The sequence below is a fragment of the Oryx dammah genome, unplaced genomic scaffold, assembly GCF_014754425.2.
Source record: "Oryx dammah isolate SB20612 unplaced genomic scaffold, SCBI_Odam_1.1 HiC_scaffold_2, whole genome shotgun sequence".
Classification (NCBI taxonomy): domain Eukaryota; kingdom Metazoa; phylum Chordata; class Mammalia; order Artiodactyla; family Bovidae; genus Oryx; species Oryx dammah.
In genome coordinates, this window is record NW_024070186.1 from 75,541,638 (window position 1) to 75,567,026 (window position 25,389).

The 25,389-nt window shown below is 41.8% G+C and overlaps 1 protein-coding gene across 1 annotated transcript in view; it reads right to left on the minus strand.

Moving 5' to 3' along the window:
- Window positions 1-18,244: 18,244 nt before the first annotated feature.
- ETV5 (ETS variant transcription factor 5) overlaps window positions 18,245-25,389 on the minus strand; it is a 59,254-nt gene continuing 52,109 nt past the window's right edge. Inside the window, exons 12-13 of the mRNA XM_040252630.1 lie at window positions 24,073-24,174; window positions 18,245-20,722 (exon numbers count right to left, since the gene is read on the minus strand). Coding sequence (XP_040108564.1) covers window positions 20,501-20,722; window positions 24,073-24,174 — 324 coding nt within the window. The 3' untranslated portion in view covers window positions 18,245-20,500. The remainder of the gene's footprint in view (window positions 20,723-24,072; window positions 24,175-25,389) is intronic.

Genomic DNA, 25,389 nt, shown 5'->3' on the forward strand with positions numbered 1-25,389 from the left:
AGGATTTTTAGTTTCTGATTCTTATTGTTGCTGTAGTGTTTGTTTTTTTTTTAAATTGTGTATTGATCTGAGTATGCTTTCTTACAGCCTAACACTTCATGGAATTTTGTGAATGTTTCATGGGCCCTTGGGGGAGGGAGAAAGTATTCTTTTTTTCAGGGTGCAGAGTTGAAATTTTGTCTATCAGACTTCTTTACTAATACTTATGTATATAAAGGATCTTATCCATCTTTGTTTAGCCTCTTGACCTGTCATGGACTGAGAGAGGTAAATTAAAATTTCCTACTAATATGTTTGTGTTTATTTCTTATATCTTTTATAATTTATGGTATATAATGGCTGTTGTTACATTACATTGTATTTAGATTTTCATAACTATTATACCTTCATTGTGAATCTTATCTCATTCAGTATACTTTTGATGTACAAAAGCTTTTAAGGTTTTTTGTGGTCAACTTTTATCAGTATCATCCTCTATAGTTTCTGTGTTTTGTGTCATGCTTTAATAGACTGTCTTTACTCTCAGCTTTTAAAATTACTTAGTCATGTACTTCTGTGATTTTCCTTTTTACATAAAAATTTTAAAATCATCTGGAATTTATTTTGATGTAAAGAATAAGTAGGTGCCTCTCTTCTCTCTGCGCTCCCCAACCTTGGTCTTTTCAGATGGCTTATCAGATGTCTCAACATCTTTACTGAATAATCAGTTTATGGGAAACATCTGTTGTTTTTGCCTCCTGCCCAGAATCCTTTGCCTCTTTTTTTAATAGCAGCCCCTTGAGTTTCCTTGGGGAACCTCCTCTTAGTCCACATGGCTTGTTTGGAACTGACACTAGGGTTGGGTATGTAAATCCACCTTAGTATCGTCTCCCTGGCCCACGGATATTGGTTCAGGGCTGCGGCATGACCCAAGCTAAGAAGATCAGAGACAAGATGATTCAGTGTTAAGACTTTCATTGGTATTAGTTCAGAAGAGACACTTTTTTTCTGTTGGACTTGAAGCTGTAAAAGTGTAAGCCTGGGTTTTCAGGGACTTCCACCATGTGTAGCCCAAGGATGAAACTAATAAAATGAAAAAGCATTGTGATGGAAAGAGACTAGATACTGATGAAAATATCCTAGCCTATGGATCCAACTGTGTCTTACCCCTGGACTTTTCAGTGACCTAAGCCAATTTATACATACACTGTTATAGTTTTCACTTGCCAGCAAAAGACCCCTAACTGAAAAAATCCACTGACTTGAAATAATGTTTTTATCATATATAAAATGATATGAGTGTATCTCTCTAATCTTTTTCATTGACCTATTTATCTGTTCCAAGTTTCATTAATTAGAGGAAATTTATTTTCAGGTAACTTTTGCTTAGTTGGCTCAATGTTTTAAACATTTTGAATTTGAATGTGCTGTGAGTGTTGGCTGGTAATAATTTTTAGCTGCCCTCTTCTTTGGAGAATTGCTCTTGGTCACACAGAAGAGCCCTCCTACCAGGGAGGCTATGCTCCCTGGGCCCCCCCGACTCTGCTAGTGACTGACTGTCGTGTAATTGAAAAAGGGCAATTTTCTTTTCTCAGAGTAAGACTATATTCTAGAGCAGCAGTCTCCAACCTTTTTTACAGTAGGGATGGTTTCGTGGAAGATAATTTTTCTATGGACCAGGACAGGGGGTGGGAGGGGCTGATGATTTTGGGATGATGCAAGCACATTGTTGGTGGCTCAGTAGTAAAGAATCTGCCTGCAATGCAGGAGACATGGGTTTGATCTTGGGTCAGGAATATCCCTTGGAGGAGGAAACGGCAACCCATTCCAGATTGTTGCTGGGAAAATTCCATGGAGAGAGGAGCCTGGTGATTCCATAAGGTTGCAAAGAGTCCATAGTGTTGCAAAGAGTTGGACACAACTGAGCAACTGAGCATGCACCCAAGCACATTGCATTTATGGTGCATTTTATTTCTATTATTATTACATCAGTTCCACCTCAGATCATCAAGCATTAGATCCCAGAGGTTGGGGACCGCTCTTCTAGAGCATTCTTGCCTAGCCTGCCCCCTTGCCCTTTTCGACTGCCTTTACTTCTCTCCTGAGAAAACTTCCCAATAAATCCTTTGCACAGAATCCCAGTCTCAGGCTCTGCTTCTGGAGGACCTGACCTAAGAGAGAGGGAATTCTTTTCAGATGTCCTCAACTCTCATTCCTAGGATCAATCACTATCTGGAAAGAGTTGCCTCTCTAACAACTGAAGCAATGCAGATTAAGGATATTAATTTTTTAAATGTATCTACAAAGTTTTCTGGATATACTCACCTTTCAAGACACACTAGAAAATCAACATTAGGCAAAAACCAATGTGTATATTTATTTATTCAGCCAGGTTATCAGAGGATAATAAAATCAGGTGAAATTTAGTTGAGGAACAGGCTGCTTATTAATTATGAGTAGGGTACCAAGTACTTTTATAGTACCTTTTGTTTTGGCATCTGTACATTAACCAAGTGACAAAACTCAGCATCAGTTACATCAGGGTAAATTGATGTCATGTGTCTGTTGAGGTGATGTAGTAGGAAACATAATAACACGTAAGTAGCAGTCCTGCCAAAAATGTTTAATGTGAATGCAACCATGAGAAAACATCAAATTCAGCTTGTGGGACAATCTATTAGACAACAGGCTCAGAAAATGTCCATTCACTTAAGAGCTTGCACTTCATACACTTTTCACTGAAAAGTATGTAAGTAGGTAGAAGGATAGATGAATTTAAATGAAGTATGTTCTTATGTTCATTATATTATTTTTACAACTTTTCGTAGACTTGAAATAAGACAAATTTGCAAAGGAAATATCTCAAAGCCCACAAAATACATTCTTATGAAAAATCTCACATGTTGGCAAATTTGGTATGTATCATTCAGTTAAATAGTTAAAACCTATTTTGTCAAATCATATTGTGAAATGTGCATTACGATTATAGTCAATACTCATCTTATTTCAGCTTATAATAAGATTTGCCAGCTGCTATTAACTAAAAATAAAATTATATGCTAGCTGCCAGGCCAATTAGTTTTAGCAATATATACCTTTCTTTTTAATTAAATACATGGGAAATTTAATCATATTGTCTAATGAAGTAAATGGAGCTATTTTGACTTTTTAATGCATTATTTGATTGCATTATCCCAAAAAACTGTCCACTAGAGTTCAACATTCACATGAACACACATTTACTGAAAGAGCACGTTGCTGTCAGTAACACTCATCCCATTAATAATAACTGATAACTTTAGTCACATATTACACTAGATAATTAGAAGATAATGAATTCTACCATTATCATCCTGCTTTGATAACTGATATGATTAATTATATTAGCTCTGCATCAATTTGATCTTGACCTTGATCTTTTAGTAATCTTTCTTACATTATGTGCTACAAAACATATTCCAAGCTTTTTATATTGTTTCTTATTTATTGACACATTGATTTGAAAAATGACATCATACCATTTCCACTAGAAAGTAGTACATAGTCATGTTTGGCTGATAGGTTTGATCATGAGTTCCAGCTCTGCCAAAGATGTTCTGTTAAACATTTTTCAGAATGTCTAGTATTGAATGATCTAAATCAAGAGTCTCCAACCTTCGAGATCTAATGCCTGATCATCAGAGGTGGAGCTAAGTAATAATAATAGAAACAAAGTGTACAATAGATGTAAGGCCCTTGAATCATCCCCCAAACCACCCATGGCTTGTGGAAAAGATTTTCAATTCAATTAAATTAGTCAATTAAATTAAAAGAAATAAAATCTGCCAACAACCACATGAATTTAGTAGTTGATCCTGTCCCCAGTGTGCCCCAGAGGAGACTGCTGTCCCAGTTGACACTTGACTGCAGCCATGTGAGACCCTGAAGTACATGACCTGGTTCAGTTGTTCCGGGACTCCTGATTCACAGGAATTAGGAGAAAATAAATGTGTGCTGTTTGAAGCAACTGTGTTTGTGGTAATACTGTTGTGTGCTAATGGATACCTGATACAAATGGTAAAGATACATTGAGGTTCATATTTCAATATTTGAACCCTGTTGGAAATTGTCAGATTAAATACGAGTCCAGGTGAAAGAATCATAGACATAAGGGGCAGCTTGCATCAGAAACACTTAGAGGGCTTGTTGGTAAAACACAAGATTGCTGGTCCTGCCTCCAGAGTTTCTGATTCTGCAGGCCTGGGGTGGGGCCTGAAACTGCATTTCTAATAAACTGCCAGATGATGCTAATGTAGCTCATCTGAAATCCACATTTTTGAGAACCACTGATGCAGAAGCATTTGGTAAAACCTTTTTGGTATACTTATTAAAAATTGAAAAAATGATTAGATTCTAATAACTGGTAACTTTTACTTTTGTCAAGTTAAATTGTTTTCAATCTTTTATTTTCAACAATTGTAGGAGAGCCTAATAGAGCTGTTAGTTGATAGGTAATTTCTGATGAAAGATCAGTGTGTGAATTTTGGCATAGAATTTGAAAAGACTTCCAAGAATGGCAACCCACTCCAGTACTCTTGCCTGGAAAATCCCACGGACTGAGGAGCCTGGTAGGCTACAATCTATGGGGTCGCAAAGAGTCGGACACGACTGAGTGACTTCACCTTTACCTCCAAGAATGGAATGGCACTTCTATTAAAATGACAACAGCAGCAACACACACACAACCCCTTCCATTCCTCAGTACTTGTTTAAGTGACCAAGGTGAATTAATTAGGGTAAGTTAAACTGTTATTACAAATAGACTCAAACATGGTTTAAACATCATCACTGCTATTTTTTAGTTGGCAGGAGTTCTGCAGGTGGTGAATCAGAGACCCTGGCTTCTCCCACCTTGTGCCTCCATCATCCTACAGTATCTTGTCATCATCTACATCCAACTGGAATAGTGCATGGAGGAAGCACACATGCTTTCTTAATAGCCCTAGTCCAGAAATCGTTGTTTAGTCACTAAGTCATGTCTGACTCTTTGAGACCCCCGTGGATTGTAGCCCGCCAGGCTCCTCTATCAGTGGGATTTCCCAGACAAGAATACTGAAGTGGGTTGCCATTTCCTCCTCCAGGGGGATCTTCCCGACCTAGGAATCAAACCTGCATCTCCTGCATTGCAGATGGATTCTTTATTGCTAAGCCACTAGGGAAGCCCAGTCCAGAAATAGCACACATTATTCCCCCTGAGAGAGAACTAAGTAACATGACCACCGTTTCTATCTGAGTCCATTCAAGAGAGAACCCACAAAGTAATTTGAATAGGAAGAGTTTATTAACTGTGACAGGAGATTGAAATAATGAGATTGGTCATTCAGAAGTAAAGAAATAGCAGATAAAGAGCAGATACTATTCATAGAGCTGAGATGGAGTGCCCAAGGAAGGGACCCTCCTTCTCCACCCTCTGGGCTGAGTCACACTCGTTGGAGAAATGTATTTGAAAGCACACCCAGGTTCAATGATTTGTGAGAAGGACTCAAAGAACTCAGAAAGGCTACTGTACTCTGGGTTATGGTTTATGAGAATAAAAGAATATAGATTAAAATCAGCAAGGAAAAAGGCACTAGGCAGAGTCTAGGGGAGACCCTGTTGCAAGCTTCCACTTGTCCTGTTCCAGGGCAGTCATATGGACAGCATTTAATTCTCCCAGCAGTGATGTGTGAATATATTTATGAAGTACTGCCAATAACAGAAGATCACCTGAGCCTTGCTGTCTAAGGCTTACTGCCCACATGGGTGACCTTGGTTACTGAGTCTCCAGAGGCCAACTGATACTATGTGGTCCAAGGCCTCCCCCTTCCACCCCACCATAAGTCACAATGTTAGCACAGACCACCAGTAAGGCCCAAGGTCCTAGGTAAACAGAGTCACCCTTCTCAAGCAGAATTTTCTAAGCTTAGAGGTTATCTTCCAGAAGGAAGCCAAGCAAAAGTGAAACTTTTTTTTGGAATGTGCAGGGTTCAGACAATGTAAAACTGCAATAGAGATCATGGCTATGGCTCACCAAAAGCCAGACAAATGTCTGACTGGTGGAACTTGGAAATCTGCCTTTGCCCTACGCTATCTAACTGCCTGGGAGGGAATGATGCCAAAGGAGCTGCTGGTTCCTGGGTACTGCTGACTGCTGTGTATTGCAGGAATCCTCACAGGCACTGGAGAAGCTCTGAGCATGGCAGGAGTCAGAGGCACTCTGCTGCAAAATCACCCAAGATAAGTGGTGCCATAGAAAGCTGCTGGAAGCTGGCTACTGTGCCCTGCAGCAGCTGGACAATGGGGAAGCTTGATCATGTCAAGAGACTGCACACACAAACTAGGAATTAAACCCTCTTCCCCTTTAATGTCACACCTGTGCCCTCTGTCGACAGAGATTCAGTGCCAGCTAACAAAGGAAAGATGTTTAAAGGGCCCAGATCTGTTTCACAGAGCAAACAAAAAGGATGAATTTGAGCTGAGAGGTAATACATTGATAACTGGCCTAGCCCACTACTAGGGATACTGGGAAATGTACTCCAGCCACTTGTCTGCCTGCAATCTATTACCAAGGAAGAAGAAATCTTGTTTTGGTGGACAGCTAGCACTTTCTGTCACATGATATTTCTTAGCATTTACTTTAAATTGAAAATTAGGAACAAAACCGATGTTAAACCCTGTCTCATTCTTGAAGTGAAGAAATGGAAAAAACAACACTTCTATCCCAACAAGATCACTGAGAGTTTTTCTTTTCTGACAAATTTTTACTTTTTATGTTTCATAATTACATATCAGATTTGGCTGTATATTTATGCTGTTTTGATCAGTTATGAGCTAATAATTGTAGTAATCACTCTATACAGCATAATTTTCTAACTTGTAAAGGCTTACCGCCAAAGGGAGTTATTTAGTGTGTCGTATACAACGTATGATATGTGTGCTCAGTTGCTCAGCTTTGTCCAACTTTTTGTGACCCCCTGGACTGTAGCCCACCAGGCTCCTCTGCCCATAGGATTTCCCAGGCAAGAATACTGGAGTGGGTTGCCATTTCCTTCTCCAGGGGATCGGATCTTCCTGACCAAGGGATTGACCCTGTGCTCAGTTCCGTTGCTCAGTCATGTCTGACTCTTTGCAGCCCCATGACTGCAGCACGCCAGGCCTCCCTGTCCCTCAACAACTTCTGGAGTTTACTCAAACTCATGTCCATTGAGTCAGTGATGCCATCCAACCATCTCATCCTCTGTCGTCCCCTTCTCCTCCTGCCCTCAATCCCTCTCAGCATCAGGGTCTTATCCAATGAGTCAACTCTTTGCATGAGGTGGCCAAAGTATTGGAGTTTCAGCTTCAGCATCAGTGAACACCCAGGACTGATCTCCTTGCAGTCCAGGGGACTCTCAAGAGTCTTCTCCAACACCACAGTTCAAAAGCATCAATTCTTTGGCGCTCAGCTTTCTTTATAGTCCAACTCTCGCATCCATACATGACCACTGGAAAAACCATAGCCTTGACTAGACGGACCTTTGTTGGCAAAGTAATGTCACTGCTTTTTAATATGCTGTCTAGATTGGTCATAACTTTTCTTCCAAGGTGTAGGCATCTTTTAATTTCATGGCTGCAGTCACCATCTGCAGTGATTTTTGGAGCCCCCCAAAATAAAGTCTGCCACTGTTTCCACTGTTTCTCCATCTATTTGCTATGAAGTGATGGGACTGGATGCCATGATCTTTGTTTCTGAATGTTGAGCTTTAAGCCAACTTTTTCACTCTCCACTTTCACTTTCATCAAGAGACTCTTTAGTTCCTCTTCACTTTCTGCCATAAGGGTGGTGTCATCTGCATATCTGAAGTTATTGATATTTCTCCCAGCAATCTTGATTCCAATTTGTGCTTCATCCAGCCCAGCATTTCTCATGATGTACTCTGCATATAAGTTAAATAAGCACAGTGACAATATACAGCCTTGACATACTCCTTATCCTATTTGGAACCAGTCCGTTGTTCCATGTCCAGTTCTAACTGTTGCTTCCTAACCTGCATATAGGTTTCTCAAGAGGCAGGTCAAGTGGTCTGGTAGGTCCATCTCTTTCAGAATTTTCCACAGTTTATTGTGACCCACATAGTCAAAGGCTTTGGCATAGTCAATAAAGCAGAAATAGATGTTTTTCTGGAACTCTCTTGCTTTTTCCATGATCCAGCAGATGTTGGCAATTTGATCTCTGATTCCTCTGCCTTTTCTAAAACCAGCTGGAACATCTGGAAGTTCATGGTTCACATACTGTTGAAGCCTGGCTTGGAGAATTTTGAGTGTTACTTTGCTAGCGTGTGAGATGAGTACAGTTGTGCGGTAGTTAGAGCATTCTTTAGCATTGCCTTTCTTTGGGATTGGAACGAAAACTGACCTTTTCCAGTCCTGTGGCCACTGCTGAGTTTTCCAAATTTGTTGGCATATTGAGTGCAGCACTTTCACAGCATCATCTTTCAGGATTTGAAATAGCTCAACTGAATTCCATCACCTCCACTAGCTTTGTTTGTAGTGATGCTTCCTAAGGCCCACTTGACTTCACATTCCAGGATGTCTGGCTCTAGGTGAGTGATCGCACCATTGTGCGTGATTAGCTGGGTCGTGAAGATCTTTTTTGTACAGTTCTTCTGTGTATTCTTGCCACCTCTTCTTAATATCTTCTGCTTCTGTTAGGTCCATACCATTTCTGTCCTTTATTGTGCCCATCTTTGCATAAAATGTTCCCTTGGTGTCTCTAATGTTCTTGAAGAGATCTCTAGTCTTTCCCATTTTATTGTTTTCCTCTATTTTTTTGCACTGATGACTGAGGAAGGCTTTCTCATCTCTCCTTGCTATCTATTCTTTGGAACTCTGCATTCAGATGCTTATATCTTTCCTTTTCTCCTTTGCTTTTAGCTTCTCTTCTACTCACAGCTACTTGTAAGGCCTCCCCAGACTGCTATTTTGCTTTTTTGCATTTCTTTTTCTTGGAGATGGTCTTACTCCCTGTCTCCCGTACAATGTCATGAACCTCTGTCCATAGTTCATCAGGCACCCTGTCTATCAGATCTAGTCCCTTAAATCTATTTATCACTTCCACTGTATAATTGTTAGGGATTTGTTAGGTCATACCTGAATGGTCTATTGGTTTTCCCTACTTTCTTCAATTTCAGTCTGGATATGGCAATAAGGAGTTCATGATCTGAGCCACAGTCAGCTCCTGGTCTTGTTTTAGCTGACTGTATAGAACTTCTCCATCTTTGGCTGCAAAGTGATGTCCATGTGTAGAGTCTTCCCTTGTGTTGTTGGAAGAGGGTGTTTGCTATGACCAGTGCATTCTCTTGGCAGAACTCTATTAGCCTTTGCCCTGCTTCTTTCTGTACTCTAAGGCCAAATTTGTCTGTTACTCCAGGTGTTTTTTGACTTCCTACATTTGTATTCCAATCCCCTATAATGAAAAGGATATCTTTTTTGGGTGTTAATTCTAGAAGGTCTTATAGGTCTTCATAGAACCATTCAACTTCAGCTTCTTCAGCATTACTGATCGGGGCATAGACTTGGATTACTGTGATATTGAATGGTTTGCCTTGGAAATGAACAGAGATCATTCTGTCGTTTTTGAGACTGCATCCAAGTACTGCATTTCGGAATCTTTTCTTGACTATGATGGCTACTCCATTTCTTCTAAGGGATTCTTGCCCACAGTAGTAGATATAATGGTCATCTGAATTAAATTCACCCATTCCAGTCCATTTTAGTTCACTGATTCCTAGAATGTCAACGTTCACTCTTGCCATCTCCTGTTTGATCACTTCCAGTTTGCCTTGATTCATGGACCTGACATTCCAGGTTCCTATACAATATTGTTCTTTACAGCATTGGACCTTACTTCCATCACCAGTCACATCCACAACTGGGTGTTGTTTTTGTTTTGGCTCCATTCCTTCATTCTTTCTGGAGTTATTTCTCCACTGATCTCCAGTAGCATATTGGGCACCTACTGACCTGGGGAATTCCTCTTTCAGTGTCGAATCTTCTTGCCTTTTCATACTGTTCATGGGGTTCTCAAGGCAAGAATACTGAAGTGGTTTGCCTTTCCCTTCTCCAGTGGACCACATTCTGTCAGGCCTCTCCACCATGACCTGTCTGTCTTGGGTGGCCCTACACAGCATGGCTCATAGTTTCATTGAGTTAGACAAGGCTGTGGTTAAATGCAAATAATTACACTTCAAAATGTCAGAACTTACAATATACTGGAAATTATGTATTTTCAACTTTTAATAATATGATGGAAATTTTAAATGTTAACTTAAAGTAATGCTAAAGGCTACCTTGCTTTTCAAAATTCTTTTATAGGATGTATAAACAAAAAATATAAAAACTACTGATCTAATTCACTCAGCTTGGTACCTGATATGTAATAGGTACTCAATAAATAACGTTTGAATAAATAATGAATAGATAGGAATGGCAAATAGACATGTGAACGTAAATAATGCCCAGTGTGGACAAAGGTTGTGAGAACCAAGTAGTCTCCTACTGATACAGATACAAATTAATAATTTTTTTTTTTTGGTGAGCCTTTTGCAGTACGTATGAAAATCCTTAAACTGTTTCTACCCTTTGCCCAAACAATCCATCTAAGAAATTGTCCTGAAAGTCATAAATGAATAAATATATACCTTACAGTGCTTACTTGTTTAACAGATGTTTTAAAATCACCTATGTTGGAGAGAAAGCAGCAAAACTGTATCGTCCTGCCTTCATGAAATTTACAGCCTATTGGAGAAGATTAACTAATTTTTCAAATAAGTGAATAATTAAGAATTGTGAGATGTGCTGTGAAAAAAAGATAATGAGTGCTGGAAGGTATATAATGGGAGAAAAGAACACATCTAGGAAGGCAAGGAAATTAAACTTATTTATTTGTTTGCAGGATTAGCTGATTGTCTGCCTCTGGGGAGACCTCAGAAGTGAGATTAAAGTATGTGTGGAGATTGAGCTAGGTGGAGGTTAGGGATGGATGCAGAGGCAGTGTGGCTTCCCAGGTGTCTCAGTGGTAAAGAATCTGCCTGCTAATGCAGGAAACGTGGGCTTGATCCCTAGGTCAGGAAAATACCCTTGAGGAGGAAATGTAGCTTGGCAGGCTACAGTCCCCGGGGTCGCAAAGGACTGAGCATGCAGAGATAGTGTAACATTTCAGGTCCAGGGAACAGTTTGTATCAAGGCTAGAGCAAGAAGGAGCAAGGTACAGAAGAAGGCTGGGGCACTGGAGCATAGAACATAATGGAGTGAATTGTGTAGGGTGAAGCTGAAGAGATAGGCAAGGACTTGTCTTGTAAGGCCAAGTTAAGGATTTTGGTTTTATCCCAAGAAATGACTAGAGATATTTTTTGGGGGGGAAATTAGCATAAAATAAAATGCCCACCCATCCCTTGCTACCTTGCTACAACTAAGAATATCATGGTTCATTCTTTCTTTCTAATTGTTGAGTAGTATTTTGTGGTATGGATATGGATACCACTCCTGTTGGTAGACTTTTGGGTTATTTTGGTAATTGGGAATAAAGCTTACACAAATGTTCTTGCAGAGGTCTTTTTGTGAACACATTTATCTCTCTCTTGCATAAATACTTTAAGTTGAAATTGCTGGATCACAGAGTAGATGCATGTTTATTTTGATAAGAAATTGCCAAACATTGAAGTGCTGCCACATCACGCCATGCCACGCGGCTTTCGAGGAGGCACTAAATCTTTCTGTACCTCGACTTCCCCTTCTGTAGAATGGGGTCAATACTACTTACCGCACAGGGGTGTGTTGTGAAGACATAGAAGAACAATGTCAAATGTTTTTAATACTTAGGTAAGAGAGGTGGTGTAGATGAAACCAGTGCTGCAGGAGTTGCACAAAAATGGATATTGTTCTCTGTCCCAGATACCAGAAATGTGTGTTCAAAAAAGCATTTTACCAACTCAAAATATTACTTGTTTCTAGAAAAAAAGGAATTATCAAACAGATATTCAGAGTGGCTGTACCATTTTACAGTCCTACCAGCATTGCATACTTGCCAACATTTTATATGGTTAGTCTTTTAAATTTTAGGTATTCCAATGGGTGTCATTAAAGTCTCAAGAAAGGGAATGAGTTGGGCTAAAAAAAAAATCACTCTGATTACAATATGGAGAAGAGTGGCAATGGGATAGGAGTAGATGTGGTAAGACCTGTTAAGGGGTGCCAGCAAAAGTGCAGGTGAGAGGTGATGGGGAAGTGATTATGACAGTGACGATGGAGATGGGCTTGAGAAGTAGTTCTTAATAGAAGATAAAATTAATAGGAGTTGGCTGCTAATTGGGAACACTAGGAAAAGCTCAAATTATTATTTTTTGTCAATTTGATTTTGATGTCCAATTTGGACATCACTTGGCTTGATTTTGGATATATATTTGTGGTGCCTTAATCTCCAATGAAGGGGATTGCTTACATATGTCATAAGACTTGTGAAGTTAGGGATAGGATGTGGTCAGGAATTATAAGAGAATATTTCATGATATGGAAGGATGTTTAAAATATATGGTTAAAAATAAATTTCAAAACTATGTACAATATATGGTATAGCCACATTTTCCATTTGAATAACATTACAGAGAAAAGCCTTCTGAAAAGATGTAAAGTGTTAGCTATGGTCTCCATGTTGAGTTTTCAGAGTAGTTTTAAATTTGGGCTATGGTTTTTTTCTGTTTTTCTACAAGGAACATATGCTAATTGTGTAATATGAAAAAAGTTATTTAAAAAAACACTTAACATTTCAGAAAAAGAAATTTAAGAGCACAAAACAAGAATAGAGTCCCATTGGGATGGGAAAGGTGTTGGTAACAGCATCTTCATCTCTTCTCTTTTATCCTCAAATGGCTCACCCTAAACCTTCTGAGCAGGATACTGGCCAGGATTCCTAAGCCTCTCAGATTTTGAGAGTTTGAGAATGGAAGGGCTTAGTGAGAGAGACTGGAGAAGGAAATGGCAACCCACTCCAGTGTTCTTGCCTGGAGAATCCCAGGGATGGGGGAGCCTGGTGGGCTGCCGTCTATGGGGTTGCATAGAGTCAGACACGACTGAAGTGACTTAGCAGCAGCAGCAGTGAGAGAGACCGGGCTGAACTCAAACCCAGGATTTTGCAATCAATGGAGCTTTTTTAGATCTCTGCCCCCAACGGAGACTAAATGCAAGCCTCCTTTGGCTCTCTAGTAGCATCAATCAGCTCTCTCTATTATCTCTCTTACTCCATAGAAAAGGCCTGTGCAAGTGACCCATGACCTCCGAGTTGTCAACTGAGTCCCCATCCTCACCGTGCCTGACACATCAGAAGCACCTGCTGTAGCTGATCTCCTGCCTCCTGGAAATACCCTCCTGGTTATCCCTACTTCACCAGCCACTCTTTCGCAGTCTCTTCTGATGGTTCTTCATTTCCCCAACCTCTTAATCTTGGAGTGTCTCCGGGCTTTCTTTTTTCTATCTAGACTTATTGCCTTAGTGATCTCATCCAGTCTGTTTTAAATACTCTCTCCACAATGATGGCACTTAATTTCTCGTTCCAGTCTGGATCTCTCCCCTGGACTCCAGACTTGTATATCCAAGTCGACATTCCCATTTGGATTTCTAATAGGCATCTCAAAAGTTATTATGTGCCAAACAGAGTGCCTCTCCTCCCCCTATCCCACCCTGCATTTGTCCTCCCCAGGCTTTCCTATCTCAGTGAATGGCGCCTCACACTTCCTTGTGCTCAGGCCCAGAACTTTGGAGTCGTAACTGACTCCATTCTTCTCACTCTACCCATTCAAAACCTATTGGCTCTATCTTAAAAATAAATCCAGATTATGCCCTCCATGTGCTGTGATCCAGAACATTATCTCGCCCCACCTGGATTATTGCAACAGCCTATTCCTTGGTCTTGCTTATTTCTTCACTCTCCTGCAATTGATTTCAACTCAGCAGCCAGTGATCCTTTTAAATATAAGTCAGATCATGTCACTTCTCTGCTTAAAATTTCTAACAGCTAAACGTTAACTGAGTAAATGCCAGAGTCCTTAAAAAAACCCACAGGACCCCAGATGATACCCACCACCCCCAGTTACTTTTTCAGCTTTCTTACTGTGCCCTGTCTCACTCCTTCTGACCCTGTTTCACAGGCCTTGCTATTCCATAAATAGTCCAAGCATGTTTAAAGTTTCAGGGTTTTGTTCTTCCCTCTGTCTACATGATTTTCCTTCAGATAACCATCTGGCTCTTTATCTATTGTCAAGTCTTTGCTCAACTGTGAGGTCTTCCATGATCTTCCTATTTAAAATTGCAACCCCCCATCCCCACCACTCATCACATCCCCTCTCTGCTTAATTTCTCTCCATAAGTTACTCAACATTATCTAAAAAATGCTATCATTTATTTGTTTCATTTTTTTCCTCCCTTCCCCAGATGTAAGATCCTTGAGAACACAGATTTCTATCTATTTTTTCCCCCTCCAGTAATCCTAGAGCAGTACCTGGCATAGAATAGGCACTATGTATCGGATGGTGGTGGTTTGGTGGCTAAGTTGTGTCTGACTCTTGTGATCCCATGGACTGTAGGGCTCCTCTGTCCATGGGATTCTCCAGGCAAGAATACTGGAGTGGGTTGCCATTTCCTTCTCCAAAGTATTCTACTCTCAGGTGGACAAATGTTTCCCCACTAGCCTGTGAGCTCTTTAGGGGGGTGGGGGGTTTCACTGGGTAGTCCCTACCCACTGGGTGGTCCCTGCACAATAGACACTTAATATATGTTTATTAATGGAATAATGGAAGCAAAGAATCACCCACCCACCTTAAGGATGACGAAACCAGGACATACTAGTGTTAAGTGTCACAGATCTTGATGCCTGCTCCTCAGCCCACCTGAGTTACTGCACCCGCCATCACTGCCCACCACACTGAATACTTGCTCTTCTTCCCTTCCTGTAGGAATTAATTGAAGGTTTGGCCTCCCGGAGGCTTCCCTGGTGGCTCAGAGGTTAAGGCGTCTGCCTCCAATGTGGGAGACCCGGGTTCGAGATCCTCTGGAGAAGGAAATGGCAATCCACTCCAGTATTCTTGCCTGGAGAATCCTATGGACGGAGAAGCCTAGTAGGTTACAGTCCACAGGGTCGCAAAGAGTCGGACATGACTGAGCGACTTCACCTCACCTCACCTCTCCTTGGCCTCCCCGGGGGTGACCCTTAACCAGTAAGGGCAGGAGTTGCTGGGTAAATGTCCCAGCCTCCTCAGCCTCTGGATAAGGTGATGCCAGTAGTGCTGCAATAGCAGCTAGTGAGTAGAGCACTTAAACATTTATAAGGTCAAGAACAGGGATTTATGCCAGCATGTCATCCCAAACCTTTCATTTTCCGTATCCAGCGGTGCCTGGCATCTAGTAGGTGTTCAGGGGATGCTTACTGCTGCTGCTGCTGCTAAGTCGCTTCAGTCGTGTCCAACTATGTGCGACCCCATAGATGGCAGCCCACCAGGCTCTGCGGTCCCTGGGATTCTCCAGGCAAGAACACTGGAGTGGGTTTCCATTTCCTTCTCCAATGCATGGAAGTGAAAACTGAAAGTGAAGTCACTGAGTCGTGTCCAACTCTCAGTGACCCCATGGACTGTAGCCCACTAGGCTCTCCTCCGTCCATGGGATTTTCCAGGCAAGAGTACTGGAGTGGGGTGCCATTGCCTTAGGGAATGAACAAATATATGCCTTTAATGGTGGGGCTGAGCAACTTTCAGGGTTTGTTCAAAGATGAGATATCTGTTAAATCTGCCAACACACACACACCCATCCCCCCAACCCCCAACCCCTGCTTTGAGTTCCCAAGGAACTCCTTTCTCCTTTATCTCCTAAGGGATCTGGGAAATAACAATTCACCAGTGGCCTCATTGATGTAGGAGGTTAGGCCAGGATGGCCCTCTGAGATCATCTTGTCAAATCCAATCAATCTCTGAGCTGGAACCAGAACCCCTATGTTCCGCCTCCCAGTGTCTAGCTCTCTTTCCATAGTAGCCACTGAGAACATTCCAAGAACATAATTTTGGAGGCTAACAGCCATGGATATTTTCAGATTTAATTTCAGCAAAGTGTTACCATTTAAGAAAGCCTGCCAGAAAGATAATGCAGATGAAAACGTACTGTGTAAACTGTGAAGTGCTATCCAAAGGTTAGTTATCTGAGGTCCACTGCCAAGGTCAACAAGACCTGGGTGTAGGGCCAGTTCTTAAATCAGAGGAGCAAAACAAAAGTTGGTCATTCAAGGGCCCCTTCCAAATGGGACACTGGTGTCTTTGCTGGGACCAGGACACAGGGGCTTGTCTCTCACCCCCTCCCCAAGTATAATATACTCTTGCTGAGTAAGATAGATGGATGCTTACATTATGGATGTGTTAAAACAGATGATTTTAACACATGATGATGACTTTGATTTTTTCCCCTTTTTCTTGTGTTTTAGAAGCCATACACTAAGCTCCAGCCACCTGTACCACTGGGCATGGACCGGCGCTCCAAGATTTCCAACTGTCTGTGTGCATGTTTTTCTGCCACATTAGTTTACATTGGTCCCAGCTGCACTAGAATTTAGATTCTGTGCAAACCCTGGCTCTCAAAACCACATTCTTTTGCCCTCACACTACTTCTCTGTCATCTAACCACTGAAAAAGCATTGTTTTACTGGCCTGGCTCAAGAAAGGGGACATCGATGAAGAGTAAACTTCCTGTTTTCTAGGCTTTCTTATCCTAGCACTCTACAGAAGGGCGGCCCAGTGTTTGGTGACCTTTTGCATTAGGTTAACAATCGGGATCTGGGCCCAGGAGGATCATGATCCCGTGAAGAATGGGGAGCCGATTGTTAACGTCTAATCATAGTGAAGCTGAGTGGCAGGGCTTACTTTGTCCTGGCTCCCCAGCCTTCTCCCCAAGCATCTCTTAAGCTGTCAAAGCCAATGGGTTTATGTGGCAGGCATTCATTCCTCATGAGCTCCGATTCAAGCGGCTGTGCACTGATTCAGGCTCAGGTGTTTCTACACTTAGGGCTTGTAAAACAGTGAAAGAAAGATGCAGATAACTCACAGAAAGCCTTCTGTTATAGACTAGAAAAAAGGATCTACTTGTTTCTCTACTGTAAAAGGAGCCTTTAAAAGCCCAAATTAAGGTGCAGAAAAAGGGTGAAATAAGAGCACTGAAAGCTTACTACTACACGGAGTCCTGCAAACTTTTTCCAAGTGATATATATGCACCTAAAATTGTGGGTTCAACTCATTTCATCTGCCTTCCCTAATCAAGGTTGTTTAAAGACCTGAATGTCCCCGAGCAGCATGTGGCTTAAACATGTTTGCCTTCCCACTGGGCATGTGCAAGTGGGTGACCTTTTGACTTCAGAAGGCTGCAAACTCCCCCCTCACAATGTGCCTGCATCCTGGTTACACCTGTGCAGAATTTCCATCCCACATCTTTCCCCAATCACCTTTCCCCAGGCGCCCCACATCTCACTCCACCCTGATGTTTTATTCCTAAGCCTTCCAGGAGGCAGTTTTCAGGCTTGTTTTCCTATCTCCTCTTTTTGCTGCATTTTGGCATTTTGGCTTGCTGAGCATCAGGCAAAATGAACCTAGTTCGGTAACAGGATTCAAACTCAGAAGAAAGGTTTTTGCTTCTCTATGGCTGGAAAAAACAAAAGAGCCACGACCTTCCTAAGCTATCATTTTTGAGGGAACTACTAGTAAAATTTTTACTTAAGGTCAAAATTTGGGGAGAAACTAGGAAAAGAGGTAGTCGTCTTCTGTCTGGTTTTCCAAGAATTCATCTAAGGGGCTGAGCCAGACATCCTGGAACTCAATAGTCCTAGCCTAGTTAGTGATCTTCTCACAATGAACCCAGGGCCTAAGGAAAGTGAGCTATGCTTTAAAAAAAAAAAACCTGAGTTGGCGAGTAGGTGGGTTCGACAGGAGGGATAGGATGGTGTCAGCTCCCCACTGGCTGGGAAAACCTCTCTGTTTTCTACTTTCCTTCTACTCTTTTGGATAAAATGTTTAGCCAGAGTTTGAGAGATTAGAAGAGAGAAGCTGTGCGCAAGTTGACTCTCAATTCTACAGTCGTAAGGCTAGATAGCTAAGAGGGAGAGAGACAGAGAGGGAGAGGAAGGTGCCAGGTGACTTCTGCTTACTTTAAGATGGGGGCAAGAAAGATGCGGGTTTCAGGCACTTGGTAAACTGAAAGCAAACTTCTTTATTGTACACAGTACAGAATATAACGCAGCTTGGCAGGATGCAAACAGCCCTGCGCAGGGGAAAAGTATTTCAAATCAACTGGCAGGTTAAAGCCTTTCTGCACTGTAGATTTTCCACACTCTGGAAAAGAAGCAAAAACAAAAAACCGAAAAACCCCAAATCATCAGGGAGGTGCATGAGTCCGATGGGAATGCAAGGGTGACGCCGCCATCCTGTGTCCCGAGACCGCACGGGCCACGTGGCCATAGCGGGGGAGGGGAGCTCAGGCTACAGACGGTTCTTTTCATACTTGCTAAGACAGCATAAATCCATCAAAAAAAAAAAAAAAAAAATCCCAACAAAACCCAAACCCAGATAAGAAAGGAAAAAAAAAATCCTATACAGCATTTACAACAAATTAACCTCTAGCCAGCTTGGGGTAAAATATGCATCTATGTATAGACTATGTGTAGGTTAGAAAGCTATAAATACCATTTGGAAAGAGTCCTTTGATTAGAATACAATGCTAATTAAGGCCCAAGCTATAGGTGCAATACCTTTGTGGGCTAATTAGCTTCCAAGAGGGAATCCTTGTATTTCCACAGCTATGAAATGCACCCCTTATCTGTGACCCTCTTCACAAATGTGTTCCTGGTCACCTGGGGGACTGTTTGAGACTGCAGAGCATTCCATCAGTAGAAAAACAAAGCACTGTCCTTTGTGTATGAAGAGTAGCGTCATCATCGTTTCCGTGCTCAGTGTCAGGGGAAGCACAGAACTCTCTCAACAGCAGGCACCAAGGTGCTACCACTTTCTAACGCCTTTTCCTCTACTTTGAGCTTTCATGTAGCTTTAGCTGGGTTGTTGAAAACTTTTCCAATAAAATTCAGCGATCAGAACTCTTTTGTAAAGTGGCAGGAAACTAAGGCGCTAGTACAGTTTTACCTGTTGGTGTCGCGCACACGTCTCAAACCCTATTGAATCATATGCAGGGTTTAAAGTCCGAGGATTTAAAGAAAAAGGAAAAACAAAAATGGATGAAATGGAAATTGTCATCAGTCATGCCCAGGGAAGACGCCCTAGGGTTTCCATCAGGTGACCAGGTTTCAAATGGACATGACATGTATTATGTACATATGCTTTCCAGAGAGGGCATGAGAGGGAACATTGGGGACTATACACATAGAATCTAAACGGTGTGTCCAGGCTGCCCTGCACACCTCAAAAATGTACAACTCAGGTGCAAATGTTCCGTCAGGCTGTCTGGTGCAGAAAGCACAAAGCAGGCAATAAAGAGGGCTTGCACTCAGCCAAGGGGATGCCCCCAGCAAAGCCCCTTTCAAGCTGCAGCGTCTTCAGAAGTCGGCACTGTCCTGTTTATAGGGCACAGTGCTCAGTTACCAAAAGGTTTGTTTTTTTTTTTGCTTTAAATACCAAAACTACAAAAATCAGTTTATAAACTGGTTTTCCAAAACAAAACAATCTCCCGAATCAAAGCAAAACAAAATACTGTCAAAAGTGTTAATCACCTTCTCCTAAAATTAAAGCCATCCACACACAGCCATGTGACTGGGAAGAGAGAGGGGGCTTGCTCTACTTGGTGACCACATGGCCAGAAGGTTCCCAAGAGTAGCAATGGTTTATTTGAGAACCGTGGAGTGGGTAATAGCTATTCATCCTTTTCCCCTTCTTTGTAGACCAAGGGGAAACATTTCAGCGAGCTGCAAGAGCTGTCCAAGTTTTAAGGTAATACTTGGCAACCCTTCGTGGTTTGAGCCTCCCCAACTTAGCCTACCTCCTGTTCTATGGGTTTTGTGACTCACTTTTTCAACAAATTGTGCAAATCAGAGCCCTTCTATGTAAAGGCATTTAGTAGTCCTTGATCAATGCAGATTGTCACATACTCTGTCCTGGTTTGCGGGTACCAACCTGAACAAGGTATTGCTTTGCATATATATTGTCCATGGGAAGGAGGCTCCATTTCAATCGCTTCCCAGAAACCTTGTCAGGATCAAGAGCTGAGGCACCAGCTTTTGGGTGGTTTTTCTACCCCTCCCTGTTCCCACTCCCCCGTCAAAGTTTCTGTCCTTAAGGGTGCCAATCCGGAGACAGATTGGATTCTCTTTCTCCGGAGACAGATAATACTCAAAGGGCAAGCTTTAGGAACAGCCAGAAACACAAACAAAACCACTGTTCTCGTTTGCCTGAATGGGAACTGCTAGCTCTAAGGTTTGGCCGCTCAGCTGCTCAGAAACTTAGTAAGCAAAGCCTTCGGCATAGGGGAGGCTGCCGCAGCGGTCCACATCCAGAAGATAAGCAGGGTTGTCCTCAAAGTGGGTCAGTGGCAGGGTGTCCTCCTCGCTGAGGTGGCACTCAGACTCTGCTTTCAGGAACGGACGCTGGTTGTCGGGGAAGGCCATGGAGAAAAGCGCATCGGGGTCGCAGACGAACTTGTAGACATATCGTTCCCCGGCCACCTAGAGAGAAAATGCACCTTATGAGGCCCGGTTGGACCAGGGCATGGGGTGTGGGCACCAAGGGAAGAATGAGATATCTGTTAAGCCACCAAGCTCTTGGGCAGCCTGGGGCCAAGAGGCTCAATGGTAGTTGATTATCCAAATCCTTCAATTTATTTTGATAAACCATGGGGACCTGTTACCTGCTGAATGTTTTGACACCACAGCTTAACAGCTGAAAAGAATATATGAATATCAAACTCAGGTTCTTCTTAAAAGAACATCCTCACTGTTAAAATCAGTCTAGAAACAACGGTTATGCTGAGGCTGGTGTTATGAGATATAAGGATTGAAAGATGCAGGAGTCAGCCCATGTGTTCAGTTTCCTCAAGTTTACAGTCTTCACAGGACAGCTTTGTTGTCCCACAGGGCTAGGAATTCAGAAGCTATGTGGGATTTTATAAGCTTGTTCCAAAACCAGAAAGAACTGCTTTTTGGCTTACCTGCAGTTGAAAATGACTAATATCATGGTTTTGCTACACTGAACAAACTGCAAACTACCTTTATATGAATTTTATGCATTATAACATTACTTGAACCAACTAGTCTTGATCAAGGGTGGCAGGTGTATACAATCACTCATTCCTATTTGGGTTTTTTAAAAGCCAGTTTACTGTTAAATCTCTGGTTCCCCAGCCAGAGTCAGCTCACATGTGGAAGAGCTAGGCAGGAGGATACGGTGATGATAATACTAGCTCCGAAAGTTGAGCGAACGGCTTCTGGCCCTGGCTTGGTCACTAGCAAGTCTCAATCTCCATGAATCTCAGTGTTCCCTTTCAAAACCTGAGGGTATGGAACTAATGCTTTTCTGAGTCCCTGCCCAGATCAGTATGCTACCACTCCTCTTTCATTTAGTTTTCATTTACTCATAGGTCACATAATAAAGCAAGGATCTCTTACACTGGAAAGCATGTTACTATTTCTAGGACATTTTCACATATATATTACCCTTTTGAGATTAGATCAAGAATTATTAGCTACACTTTCATTGGAAACAAGCTTTGAAAGGTTGACTTTCCTTAAAGCATAAATAAATAACAGTGTTAGGATCTGAGCCCACCCAAGTCTCATTCCTATGCCTTCCTCTGTACTATTTTATGCTTAATTCTCAGAGTTCTCTTCTTTCTTAGAAAACCTAGGAACAAGTTCATAGGCGTAATTCATTGCCATTAGTTCAAGTTAACTGTCTTGGTTACATTCCCTTGGATTGGGTCTTTAGTTGGGAACCACAAAGCCAGTGTTTTGTTTTCTACTGGCCCTCCTTCCTAAGTTTAGAATTCTACCTGGTAGTGTTAACACTGAATGGGGAGAGTGTGTGAAGCTTGCAGTGGGAAAGGGGTAGTGACTGCCAATGGGTTCAGGGTTTCTTTTTAGGGTGATAAATTGTTCTAATGGGCTTCCCTGATGGCTTAGTGGTCAGGAATCTGCCTGCCAGTGCAGGAGACATGGGTGAAATCCCTGATCTGGGAAGATCCTCTGAAGAGGGAAATGGCAACCCACTCCAGTATTCTTCCCTGGAAAACCATATGGACAGAGGAGCCTTGTAGACTACATAGAGTCCATGGGGTTGCAGAGTCAGACACGACTTAGCAACTGAACAACAAAATGTTCTAAAACTGGTTTTGAGTGACAGTTGTACTACTCTGCATACATATTAAAACCCCACTGAACTGTACCTTTAAAAACGGGGGGGGGGAGGAAATAGGTAGGGTGGGGTGATAACCCATTTTAGAGTATCTATTAACTATGCCAAGCACTGAAGTCAAGTTCTCAATTTTGCCCCAAAGAAGCTGATATTCCTGTGGCAGATACTGACAAGCCAGGGAGTGATTTACAATATAGAGAGTAGGGAGATGGAGTGATGGAGATGAACGCAGGTGCTCTCAGAAGCAGATGAGACCACGTAACTCAGCTTGAGAACTTCAGATTCTTGGAGTAAACAGGTGACTGAGAAACAAGAAGGAGCTGGCTAGGTAATGAAGGTGTTAGGAATGTTCTTAAGTAGGATGGTAGTTTAATAGGTGTTTTTTCATTTTATAATATGCTCGATAACTTACATGACTGATAGTGTTTGTTTACAAACAATACATATTAAGAGACAGATGGCTGTGGTAGTGGAAGCAGACAAGTGCAAGTGAGGAAATGAGGGTTAGATGGTGCCTTAGAGCCTGTATGAAGGGTTAAAGTCTGAGTTTTATCCAGAAGACCATCCATGAAAAGTTTTAATAATTTAAGGAGATGAGAGGAATATGGGGTCATATTACCACCTGCCTATGAGAAGATAAGCCTGGTTTTAGCACAAGACAAGTTCTCAGCAACAATGACCATATAATTCTGAGTGCATCTACCATGTAAAGACTGCCTAAATGTATAAATGCTAGAATCTGGGTAACAGTACAGTATAAAATCTGGTTAAGAAAAACCAAAGATTTGCCATCTTCATCTTCTGCTTATACACGGCTTTTAAGATTTTGGTCTTTCACCACCTATCACAATAAGGATTTTGTTCTGGCTTCCTCAAAATATGCTTCATCCTTTATTCTGCAACTTGTCATCAGGCTATTCTGCTCCCATTTTGCAAATCTTGGCTTTTTAACTTGTAGTTTCCAGTTTTTGAAAAAGATTTTCTTAGTCCTAACACTTACGAGTATTAAACCAACATATTTGGAGGTCTTGGTGTCTTAACAACTAAAGACTTCAACTAAGCTCTTGTGGGAGCAGAGACCTTTAAGTTGATTCTCTCCCTGGCTCCTTTATGGATATAATAGTTGGCCTAAGTATCTGGACAATTTAAAAAATTTTTTCTTTGGCTGCATTGGGTCTCTGTTGCTGTATGCAGGTTTTATCTAGTTGCGGCAGGGTGGGGTTGGGGGGGCGGCGGCTACTCATTGTGGTGGCTTCTCATTACTGAAGAGCATGGGCTATAGGCGGAAGGGCTTAGTTGCCCCACAGCATGTGGAATCTTCCTGAATCAGGGATCGAGCCCTTGTCTCCTGCATTGACAGGTGGATTCTTAACCACTGGACCATCAGGGAAGTCCTATCTGGACATTTCTATAAGTAGAGACAGTTTATTTATTTCTCTAAAGCAGAGGAGGCTAATTTTCCTACAGAATCTTCCACAACCTCTGGTTTTGAGGTACCTGAGAGTATTAAAGGTGCTCTTTGTATCTCATTTTAACTCATTTTCCCAAGATTTTTTCCTACCACAGAATCACGAAGCTAACATTTCCTTGAAGCCATTAGTCTTAGTATAGAAGCCCTGGACAGTTTCTCTGAGAGTGATCTTAATTGTCTCTCATAATTGTTCACCTTCTGCATGATGCCCTTTTCATAGTAATAGCGTAGAGATCGGCTGAGCTTGTCATAGTTCATGGCTGGCCGGTTCTTCTGAATGCCCCAACGCCGAGCAACCTGAAGAGACAGGAAAGCAATGGAAACTCATTCCTTGGGTCTAGTGGGTTTCTTCCCAATCCCAGGAGAGCATTCTAGAACCCAACTGCTCTGGTCAGTGATCCATTTCTCTGACTTGAATGGAAAAGCACTTAATTCCCTTAAGACCAACATTCAACAAAGGTGATGATTTAGTCATAGATGCTAAGAGGTGAGACCTGGAGGTGGAAGAATCCTAGCATTTTAAGATTGCAGAGGGCTTGGCTAGCATCCCAGAGGAAGCAGGCTCTCTACTGTTTCTCCACATATGAATTATTGACCAATACCCATAGACCATTAACATGTTGCCATTAAGTGCTATGGTTTCTGTAGCAGTCAATAAGGAATAATTAGAATGGTCATTCCTGAAACATTAGAAACACACTAGTGAGTTGCTAATGGGCCAGCAGAGCAAAAGTTCAATTCTAATAAGATTGGAGAGGGGCTGGGAGATGTTTACGTATTGCAGCTCATGGAGTAAAAGGGAATCAGATCATTTCAGCCTGCTGCCATCCAATCCCCTGTTCCCAGTGGACTTGCAGAATGGACATTAAAACATGTAGCACCATTATCCATTTAATGAAAAATTAACATGGCTTCCCAAACAGTTGTGAAGTGCATTATATCTAAACCCGATCCACCTGAGGTGCAGTGATGGGGGGATGTAATTGGAACTCTGGGCAAAGAAGCCTTAAAGCAAGAACACTTACTAGTGGAGTTCAGCAAAGACAGTCAAGCAATTCTGCTCAAGTATCTATCTCAACATCCCAAACCCTATGTATTAGGATGACTGTCAAGGTAGATTAACCTTGGAAATATGAGGCCTTTAAATGCATGCAAACCAGCGATCGTACTTGGAACATTCTGGGTCAGTTTTGGAAACGTAACCAAAATAACTACATTCATTTAAAAAAAAAAGGTAAACATGGAATGAGAAGTAGGGAGACTGCAAGTGAAAAAGTGGATCATAAAGCCACGTTTCACTTAAAGTATTATTCAAAAGTATTTGAGGCAGAATGAAAGCAACATCTCAACTCAGGATTCAAGATGACCTTTAATAAATATCAGAAATGATCTGATAAGGAAGAAATGTATCTGTCCTAATTATATTACAAAAATTCAACAGCCATGATTCTATTTTCCCTTGTAAGAAACTATGTGAAAGTTAAATTTCCATTCATTTGCTTTGTGCCCCAT